The following is an 11,471-nucleotide window of genomic DNA, read 5'->3' as shown; positions in this document are numbered from 1 at the left end:
TTTATGTTTTATTTAAAGTTTATAGGATGATATTCATCCATGTTTATCAGATATTTTTAATCTTCTTTTATTTCTTATCTAATTTTACCATTATTTAATTTATAATAATATGATATTTTTATCTAAAAAAAAACACTGGGAAAAATCTGTTTGTTTCTGATATCAAATACCTTCATGGCAAACTTACTGCTCTTATACCGAAAAAGGATTTGCACTAATAACAAATGGCATGTTCATAAACAAGCTACAGAACCACCGCGATATATCTTCATAGACGATCTACACTAGCGCACTTGTTGCAATATCTGCTGAATATACTCTCTATGATAATGATCCTGATGGAGGCTAGGAACCATTTTGTTGATGTCCCTTCCTTTGCCTAGTTGGTTGGTTGCAGATTTTTAAAATGACAAATCACCATGGTAACCTGATCTGATTTTTTAGGAAGTTGGTTTGCACAGTCGAGCAGCCCATAACGAACTAAGGGCACGAAGGCGTTGGAAGTAGTCGCCCAACGCAAGCAAACCTCGTGCCGCCTGACGGGTTGTGAGGATGATGTGCATCTGCTGCAAAGTCTGCTGTCGGAGGAGATCAGCCTGTATTAAAATTTAGGCAAGGATGATTGATGGTCAGCGTAATATTGGGAAGCAATTCTAACAATTTAGCGAAAAGGTCAAATATATTATAGTGTGAATGGATAAGAAGTTTTTCTGTTTCCGTTTTACACAAAGGCAAACAACAGCAGAACAAATGAGAAATGGTGAAAAACCAACTAATGTAAATGGCAATGCAGATGCAAAACCGTAGAATTGGTTTAAAAGTTACAGGAGACTTCAAAACCTTACTACTACAAAAAGCATAGACTCGAATAGAAGAAAAAAGTTGATGGCATTGAGTATCACGAACTCCAACAAACACCTCATTAAAAAAAAACATATTTTCATCATTTCAAATCTACTGTATTGTATTTCTATCATTTCAAATCTACATTCAAGAGCATGTTTAGCATACCATTTCAGGGAATATGTGGGACACAGACACTCCCATTGATCGCATGCAAAAATATACTCTGAAGAACTAGACAACTAAATTTGATGTTGATAAGATACTCTGAAGCATTGCACCGATGAATTATATCAACTTTAAAGAAAAAACAAACTGACGAATCATCAAAACAGGAATTTTATAAATTAAAAAAAAAGGATAGATAATTAACAATATATTGGCAGAATTGTTGTATCACCTGGTTCAGAAAGCTTACAAGAGCCTCCAGCTTTCTCATGGCATTTGTCATTTGCCCCATGTAACTCGAAACACAAGATGTGCCTAAGGGGTCACATTTTAGAGTTTCTGAAAGAGTTTGCTGAAGTTTTTCCAATCCTTGAGACAATGCATCTTCAGCTTGATGTGAAGATTGTTGCAGGTTGCAGACAGCGCTCATTTGTTGATCTGACAGAGGCTCCAGCTGTGAGTAGAGCGCCTGCAAACCAAGAATAAGATATATTAGCACGAGGACAATGAAATAGCAATCTTGTGGAGTTGGAAGAAAAGTGAAATTATTACAAAATGATGGGATCCTTTTTTTCCCAGCATGTCATCAAACTGGAGATATGGAATATGTGGACCTAGTTTAGATCATTATATACTTTCTGCAGTCCCATGCTACATTAGAATAGTCACTGTGCACTTTCAACGAATCATGATTTTCATGCAGGTGTTGAAGTAGAGCTTGCACATGCAAACTTAATGGTAGCTAGAATTCTTTCCAAATAATTCAATCACCTTTAGAAGCTCTGAGGGCCTAAATCCACCAATCCAAAGAAAAAATCTTTCAGTGGACGTTCTCCACATGCCAGACATAAGATAGAAGATGTCAGATTTAGCAGCACTGGCTTTAATTTTGAAAAGATTGTCATAGTGTCTCATTCCACTCTCAACAAGAATGTGAAGCTCTAAATCAGATACATTTGCTTGAAGTGCAGCTCTCAGTTCACATGTTTGTCGATTTTGTTCTTCAACCCAGTGTCCATATTCCATTTCAAAAGCAGCAATCTCTGGAAAGCAAACAAGAATTGTATCTTTAGGTAATAGGCACTAAGAAATTAAAATATCTTTTTATCACATAATAACTCATCCAAAGAATCAAAGGAAACATAAACCTGAAACAAACCTACTTTACCATTCCAAAAAATTATGCCACACAAGGGTAGACAAATCATGAATTTATAATGAGTTTAATATTAGAAGAAAAGGATGCAATATATTGCAAATGGAACATGAATTCAACTACGCAATATTTTTTATTGTGTCACAGCCTGCCCAAATAAGAGAATTAACACTAACTTGATGCTTAAAAATTGTTTATAAACTGCCTTCATTAGCCCACAGCTACTTATGTAGGAATAACTCAGAATGTCATAATCTCCTCCACAAGGGGTTTCATGTCCATGTCAATACCCCAAAGTCCAACTGACAATAAAGAATCATCCTTATAATAGTAATTGGCCTCATACTCAACCACATTGTCTAGCATAAGCCTGCTCAATATAAAGATGTCATAATTTAACCAAATTAGATATTAATTAACTTACTAGACAAAGCTACATGCTCTAATTGCCTAAGAACAAATTGCAAGTAGTTTACTCATTAGTCCATAAGCCTCTTCAATTGGACCATAACTAGACATCTAGGACTAAATCAAGGCATTCCATATTGTCAGCATAACGTCTAAAAGTGCTAAGTCTATATTACAAGCTTCTATGATATTTCACTATATTCAACAAATGGTAAGTTCTTCATCCAACTCATATCATGGCAAACATTTTAAAAGATGGGTCGAGGGAACGTTATGCATAATTCAATCAAGTATTAGCATTAGTTTAAACTTGGGAAGGAGTAACAGTGAGATGACAATGATTTGATGTCTCAACTTGCAAAAGTGGAAGAAGAAAGTGAAATTTTTATCTATTGATGCTAAAAGTGTAACAAAAAAATTAATCACAGTATGGTTCAGCATAAACTAAAAGATCTAGTGAACTATAATACTAGAACTCTTCCATCACTCCCACCCCTATGAAAGGCATTCAACATCCAATATGGACATCAGCATGCCCAATATACAATGTGCCAAAACTTAAAAAAAAAAAAAAGAACAAAGAAAGATCTCAGATGTATAAGTTCATGCCATGCCATGTTAGATACTGTATGTAGCATTATCAACAAATTGGCGCAAAATGGTTATTTCAAGAATTGTTGACATTTCTTTTCCTCAATGTTCCAGTAAAACAAGAGAAGAAAATGGAAATCACAGAGTACCTATATTGACACTTCCAGACACACCAAGAGTAGACCCTTGCAAATTCCCACCTAATGTGTACACACCCTGCAGTAAAGCAGCAATTTGTTCATCGGCTGACATGGCTAAGATAAAGATCTCTGCTCATTATAAAGGTGTAGCACTTATACCAAGTGTCTGGCCTTATCAACCTCCTGTTCTAGTTGGGCGAGTTTTAAACGGCTTGACTCTAGCTGTTGAACATAAGCCTGCCAAAGAATGTATTCAAAGATTAGCATATTAAACCTGATTTTAATAGTCAGTTTAAAAAAATCATTTTGTTAAGATACCTTTTTCCGCAGTCGGCTTTTTCGAGCAGCCTCTCGATTTTGTGCAAGTCGTCTCAATATCTATAAATGTCATCAAGAAGTACATAAGTGTTACTAAATGCAAACTATACATCAGAGAGTCTACTTAATGATCAAAGTTGAATGTGGCTCATTTATATGATTGGAGCTTCATGTAAGAACATGAATTTCTGATCAAATGCAAACAGTCATAACAAAACAAGAAGCAAGTGCATATTTTGAACATAAACCTTTAAGGTAACTAAGCCAAAAATTCAACCAGCTTGAAATAATTATCATTCAGTTTAAAATAAGACATCTCAAACCATTGACTGTTCGGATTTCATAAATTCATTTGGGAAATATTCCTGTTTGATGTAGAAAATCCTTGACATAAGTTCATTGTAGTAAAGCAACATATATTCTCTATTCTGGTAGTCTATGTAGAATTTTCCTACATTTCAGACATACCATTTAAGAGAAGATGCAGAGAAGATTAATATAATCTGAGTATCAAATTTAAACTTAAATATTGATATACACTGCAGTCTGGAACAAATATGCGTTATCTTATCCCATTGGTGATGACTAATTAAATTGCTTCTCAGATGAAGTTCCACTCAAATATAAATGCACTTACTGTCTATGTCAACATTTTTTATTTCTTTCTACACACGAGTCTTTCAAGAGGTTAGGATAGATCATATAACCTGACACATTATACAAACTTTTATTTGTGGCGGTAACTAGGATATCGAAGATCTTATTGGGAAGAAAATATTCTACTTTCTACATGAATATACAGCATGACAACCACAGTAAAAGGACAAAGGTAACAATTACTGACGTCATGTTAGTCAATATTGTGAGAAATAGACAAATAAAACTATCATCAAATTAGATAAGAGTAAAAAAAAATATCATAAGAATTTCAAGATTTTATTCACCTTATCTGAAGGCTTGTTTTCTTTCTGATCAAACTTCTTTGGTTTTCCTAGTGCTTTGTTAGGAATATCTTCTAGCTACATAAGAGTACAATATCTCCAATCAGGACAAATGCTGAAATTAGTGAAAGCTCTAGTTGAACAAGATAGATTTGTCACAGACATCAACCAAACAGTCAATTCGCATATCTGCTTCCAAAACTGTTGAAGCACATGTATTTTGGCTACTATCAGCTTTGAAGGGGTACTCCCACACGCCAGTGTGGTGATTTTCTTCGTACATGCCCATCCTACTTGAGGTTTGAAATGGAGATATAGAACTCCTACTGTTTACACTGAAAGGATAAGGTTACTTCAATTGAATGAACAGGAATCAGAAGTCAAAAAAATTATTGATTAAAGAAAGTAGTTGTTAGAGGCAAAATGTTCGATACATTGCATCAAAGTTTTTCTTTGTGCCAATAACAGTATATATAAGGGACCCTAACGGACCTTGATAATCCAGTAACGCATCGCTCCCTTAGCTCCTGTGCTTTTATAGCAATTGGTTATCCTATAAGGTAATTATCTGTTTATATAATCTTCATTTTCCGTTCAAAAATTATCAGGATTCAAGACAAATCCCTAGAATTTCCCCAATCAACATACTTCGAGATTGTGTCATGCGAGAAGCCTTCGTATACCTAAAAATGTATATTAGATCAGTTTGTCTCGTAAAACCATTTAGATTTCGAGGGTATGCAAAGAAATTGTGTATCTTCTTCGCTCTCCTTTGACAACCATTCAAAAAGCGATCTCCAGGGAGATATTCTCGTAAAAACTAAGATGAAAACAGAAGAAATAATCAAGTATAAAACACAAGAACACTGCAGAACACACAGCACGGGCGGATTTCTGTTCAGCCTTTGAAACGCAGTTCGCAATCACAAGAAACAGCATATTATGACTCTACTCTACTTCGCTGACAAAAAAAAATATCTATAATGAGTACTAAAAGAAGAGTCTTCTTTCTGTCCCTCTTTTTTCACTTCAGACTTAATAAAGGAGAGAAGAAAAAAAAAATCTTTCCCCTCCAACGAAGAGATTCCGACTTCGCACATACAGAAACACCGGGGAAACAAGCATATCACCTCAAGAATGCAGAAAGGCCAAAACAGAGCTTTAACCTTGAGATCAACTGAAACGCCTTCTTTCCCCGCCAAACCAGTGCCTCGGAATGAATCGTACAACCCTAAACCCGAAGGCCGGTGGGGAAATCCCGTGGCCGCCATTCCCTCCCTCCCCGCCCCTTTACCAGAGCCTCACTCTACGAAAGAGAGACAGAGGAGGAGAAGCAGATTAGGGGACCGAAGTGGAGATTCCCGGAGACCGAGTTCCGTCCCTTCTCAGTTCTCCACCGTTATTTTTTAATGGTGGTCTGGTGGGTCGCGGGAAAGAGAGTGTGCCACAGGTACGCGTCTCGTTACCCTGCGCCGTCCGGCCGTGACGCCAGCGACAGTGTCGCGCACAACCGCGGTGCACTTACCTCCCCAAATCCACCGAGAGGTTTTCATTTGGGGAAAATATAAAAAAGGGTCATTAATTTTCATACCTTTGTTTTAATATCCATTTTAAAAATATTAAAACTATTTTCTATTTTTAAAATATATTTATTCCACACTGGTATAACAGTTTGGTGTTGTTAATTTTAGCCAATAATACTATAATATTACTACTTTTAAAATATAAAGCATCTTTTTAATATATTTTTCTTAAATAGAATACATTTTAAATATTTTTAAAATAAAATTGACTTTTTGATAACATTTCTTTATACAACAGAGTACAAGTATAATGAATATCTGTTACATCACTGTGTGAAATATTTTATATCTTCATTCTCCATGGAAAATAAATCAGTGCATGATGATTTCAAAATTAGAATTTTTTTTATTATTTTGAAAATTTATGGAAGCAATTAGAAAAAGTTTGAAAAGCTTATTGGTGAATGTTGAAATTCAGAGAACTAAAGATTAAAAAAAAAACAAGTGAAAATTGCTCACCAAGTTTCTATATGGTTCATGTTGTTTTCATAGCAGCCAACGTAAAACTCCATTATTATATCTTGTTGTTGATCCTTGCAAACGTTCACGGCTATGTCACAATACTGATAAGGCTTCAATCATCTCTCAACTCCATGCTCCATACTTTTCTTTTACACACACATGAACTGTAAAACAAAACATTCTCTTCATCCAAATCCACTTCTTGCTAAAATATAATAATATAAACAAGATGATAGAATGATATGCTTGGACTAGGAACGAGCCATACCTCTCTTTCTTTGTCAAGGAATTCCAAGCATGGAAAGAGTAGTTAGGGCTAACACTCAAAGTTAGGAAGGAAGGTGTTAAATGGAGTACCAAGAAGAGATAAGCTCATGGTGGACATTGCTTTTACTAGGTGCCATCCACTAAACCTTTTGGGTGATTATTAAAAGTGGCTTAAAATGAAATTAAAATGATGAATTATTCAGAAGTAGACATAGGCACAGTAGAATGAATGAATATGATGATGAAGATATTTTGGTGGCCAAGCTTTAATTTCCGTACTGAAGAGAGCTCAATTATTCATGCCTTCCTGAGAAACTTTTCATATAGGTGATGTCCTAAAATACTTAAGCTCTAAGAATTCTACTCCTTGCGTCTTTAAGATTTTGTCTTTTATCACCTTTAGCTTTTCCTTGGTGGCCATCTCCCTCCTCACCCTACACCAATTGCATACGTTATCCTTGATTTTTCAAGTGAATTAATCTCAGAAATGTGTGGTTTTGATTTCACTGAAATATAAATGAAGTTTCAAGCCAGATCTTTGTGGCATTAACTAATTTTACTGCCCTTTGGGTTTCTGAAACGCAGCTATGACAGTGGAATATTGATGCTGTTTCACTGAGTTGATATGCATGCATGCTTTTTCTTGCCCATGGATCATCTTTAATAAGTAAATTTGCTGATCTTTTTATCAACTCTCACCTTTACTGATGTGTTTTACAATTAAATAGAAAATCGATTTGCATGAGATTATTTTGTTTACTTAAATGGTGGAGGCTTATGCATGCATATCAGCATATGGAGGCAAAGTGCAAAGCTACTTGGAAAAGCATAGTAAAGAGGCGCGCAAGGATAATATAAGAAAAGTTCGCGATGACCAAGATTCTTGCATGGATTGGCAATGAAAATAAGTTATTTTTTTATCTGCAGATTTGCAGAACAAACAGAATGAACCACTACTGTTCGAAGAAAAAGATCCACTTGTAGCTAGTACTGCAGTATTAAATCTGACCATCTTTAGTTAGGAAATGCAAAAGACGCCACTACAAGAAATTATCAAACTATCAAATTCAGAAAACAAAATTTAGTTAGGATAGATGTTTTCAAAAGTTCAAAAAAAAAAAAAATCTTACGCATAATAAAAGGATGATTCGAAGAAGCCACTACACTGGAGACGACAAGCAAATGATTGTGGATAGAATTAAGATTTATTCTTGTGTATTGAAATCTGATATGTGTTATAATTATGATATGTAGCATTTTTCTTGCCCTAGTGTTCTTTCGTCATCTCATTGGTCTACAATGCCACCTCTCTACAAACTTGGCCAATGACCCGGCCAACTCGCCTTTTGTCGCCATCAACATAGAGCATCATCACCTTTGCTGTGATGCAGAGATTCACCATTAAGTTGCGCTACTCCACCATTTCCTACTAATAGCCCAATGACTTCATTGGTACTCTACTAATATGGCATCTTTGTCTTTGATTGACAATCATCATTTCATTTTCATTTTCATTTTCATATTGATCAATGTAGCAATTGATCACTGCCCTTGCTCCACTGGTGTTATTTACATGATCGACGACAGAGCTGGAAATTAAATCTCCAGGATAGAAATTTATAGTTTTCTGTATTTCAGTGTAGGGCATCGATCAGTTTGGCCCACGAGGATTACACAGACTTGGACGGGTACACGTAGCAGTGCTACAAGCCTACAAGCTACACGACTGTTAGTTGTAATTAATGAGGGTAGCTAGGCTGCATGCATGGCTTGGATTGCGATCCCAATGCATCGGCTTGTGGATGATCACTTCGACTTGCGTCTAGTGCGAGCGACGAGGCGACTGCAGCTTATAAGTCGCATTACATCATAGGTTTATAAAATTTTAAAAATTAAATAAAAAGTCTTAAATTATTGTAGAAATGACATTTGAGATTTGAGATTTAACAATAGTAAAAATTTAAATCTATGTTTTTGATCTCGAAATGTGTATAATAGGCATAAAATTATACAATTCAGGTTATGAATTGGATCATAACTTATTTAAAACTTTAATCATTGAAAATTTAAAGATATTTCAATAAATTTGTATACTCATGATGTAGTATATTGGGATAAAAAAAATTATTTAGAGTTCTAACTATTGAAGATGTCCCAAATCCATCGTCGCTGCCACCAAAACACATGCGCATTGATTATTCCTTGCTTTATCAAGATTGATAGATTATCCGACTCCCGTGTTCGATTGGATGTGTGAAGCATCTGAAAGTGTTCAGAATACTCGAATGTATGTAAAAGTAATGGACAGAAGTCATGCACAGAGTCTGACATTATAACAAAATTATATATGATTTGCTGTGAGATATGAGCTCCAATATTATCATACCAAATTTTTAGTGCAACATTTGATGTAAGATGAAGTTCAGAGAGAAGTGATTGAAGCCAAATAATTTCAGACGTTGAATTTGTTATAGCTTTATATTCTGCCTCGGTGCTTGAACCAGATACTGTAGGTTGCTTTTTCGAATTCCAAGAGATAAGGTTTCATCCAAGAAATATTGCATATTTACTAGTAGAATGTCTATCTTCAGGATAACTTGCCCAATCTGCATCACTATAGGTATGTAAATCTCGAGATGATTAGCGATATAAAAGAAGACCATGTAGAATAGTACATTTGAGATAGCTAAGTATTCTTTTTATATTATCTCAATTTTATTTAATTGGGGCATGCATGAAATTACCAGCACGATTTACTGCAAAAGGGTAATATCAGGGTATGTTATAGTGATATTGTAACGTCCCTAGTTTTTCCTTTATTTTTTTTTTCAATTTATAAATGTAACTGCGGACGTCACTTTCTTATACTTCTATAGCGGTTTCTTAGTTCAAATAAAATTACATAGACAGCTTAAAAAATAACATAGCTAAATGCGGAAATTAATTTGGAAGGTCTTCGGGTTGTATTGCCATTGTTCCAAGCTGGCTCACTGGTCAACGTTTTCTATCTCATTTGTTCCATTGTCTAAAAAAGAAAGGTTAAAGTCTATGAGTCGAGTGACTCAACATATTCAAAATCATGACATACAACAGTTAGCGCCTATAACCTAATGTACTAAGGGAAACCATGTTCTAGGTAACTAGGGACCTTCCTACTAACATACCATGAGCGTACGTATAGGCATCGACATAAGCATGAGGGCATAAATATAAGCATACGAACAAACATAATCATGAGCATGTACATCAACATAACATAAACATAAATATAAACATACAAACAGACATAATCATGAGCATGTATGTCAGCATAACATAAGCATAATATAAGCATAAACATAAGCATATGAACAAACATAATCATGAGCATGAACATAAATATAACATAAGCATACGAACAAACATAATTATGAGCATATATATAAGCATAAACATAAGCATATGAACATACATAATCATGAGCATGTACATAAGCATATGAACAAACATAATCATGAGCATGTATATAAGCACAAGATAAGCATAAACATAAGCATATGAACAAACATAATTGATCTTGTCCGAAAGTCGGTGAGATGGATATTGGGGATGTGGCGCTCACGCTGACCTCCTGTGAACTTCGCTCTGACCTGCAACACAGCTGACGTCAGTGCCGAGCCAGGGAAGGGGTCCCCGACGATGGTCCTCCGACTCTCAAGTCAATCTCCAACAAAGAAGAAGAAGTAGTAAGCAGTGCAACAAGAAGACTGTAGCGCAACAGTGAAATATTGCATACCTCCGTTGATGCGTGGACCCCCCCTTTATATAGAGCTTCGGTACCGCGCGTGCACACTTACCAAGGTAAGCACGCATCTCAAAGTTTTCCCTGAAAAAACTTGTCAGTAAAGTGTCCCTAACATAGTACTTTAACAGGTCGAGCATATCTCTGAAGTGACAGTGGAAGCTTCCATCGTATGATCCTCTGTCTGACCATGCCGCCTGTCAGCGACACTAGCTCTCAACAGGATGTTGAAAGATAGCCTGTTGTGTCTATTGCTTGGCCAAGCGGAATAGCCGCTCAGCCAGAATTCCCTTATCCATGTGTTGTCCATTGTCGGGCCGAGCGAGATAGTCACCTGGCCGGAAGTCCACTGTCCACATGATTTGTTGCTGAGCCGAGCGAGATAGCTGCTCAACCGAAGTCGAACTCTATCGATATCATACTTTGTTGTCTGGCCGAGCGGGGTAGCCGCTCGACCGAAGTTGAACTCTTGATGTCATGCCCTGTTGTCTTGCTGAGCGGGATAGCCGCTAGGCTCAGCGTCTGTGCGTCGTTTCCCTTGAGCGTCAGTTGTTTGATCGCTCTCGTGTTGAAGACAGCGGGTTGGAGCCTAATCCCCAGTCGGAGCATGATTCGCCCGACCGACCGATGACGTCCACTCGTTGATTGTCTTGACTTTGACCTATTTTGACCTTTATCGTGGCAACGGGGTGGGTCCCTTCATCCTCATCGTATCACAAGAGTCTCCCTCAAGTCTAGTCGAAGGAGGTTGTAGTCCGACTGATTGGACAATTGTCTGAGTAGGTTTTCTCACGATTGGCCTTCGACGCTGTG

General features: G+C 36.4%; 1 protein-coding gene across 7 annotated transcripts; it reads right to left on the bottom strand.

Moving 5' to 3' along the window:
- Positions 1 to 192: 192 nt before the first annotated feature.
- LOC121989392 (transcription factor TGA4-like) lies at positions 193 to 7,034 on the bottom strand. 7 transcript variants are annotated; one of them, XM_042543417.1, is made up of 10 exons: positions 6,879 to 7,034; positions 6,608 to 6,774; positions 4,729 to 4,900; positions 4,569 to 4,643; positions 3,625 to 3,684; positions 3,466 to 3,543; positions 3,316 to 3,382; positions 1,783 to 2,054; positions 1,244 to 1,480; positions 193 to 596 (listed from the first exon to the last, which is right to left on the bottom strand). In XM_042543417.1, exons 2-10 carry the CDS (start codon positions 6,658 to 6,660, stop codon positions 441 to 443), a joined length of 1,170 nt encoding a protein of 389 aa, XP_042399351.1. In that variant the 5' UTR covers positions 6,661 to 6,774; positions 6,879 to 7,034; the 3' UTR covers positions 193 to 440. The 7 variants fall into 7 exon arrangements, with proteins under 7 accessions (XP_042399351.1, XP_042399359.1, XP_042399376.1 ...); XM_042543425.1 differs by having other exon boundaries at positions 4,729 to 4,891; XM_042543442.1 differs by lacking the exons at positions 6,608 to 6,774; positions 6,879 to 7,034 and adding an exon at positions 5,732 to 5,878.
- Positions 7,035 to 11,471: the final 4,437 nt, after the last annotated feature.

Source organism: Zingiber officinale, chromosome 1B (genome assembly GCF_018446385.1).
Source record: "Zingiber officinale cultivar Zhangliang chromosome 1B, Zo_v1.1, whole genome shotgun sequence".
NCBI lineage: Eukaryota > Viridiplantae > Streptophyta > Magnoliopsida > Zingiberales > Zingiberaceae > Zingiber > Zingiber officinale.
Note: the sequence above shows the minus strand (reverse complement) of the source record. Positions and strands in the feature narration are given on the sequence as shown.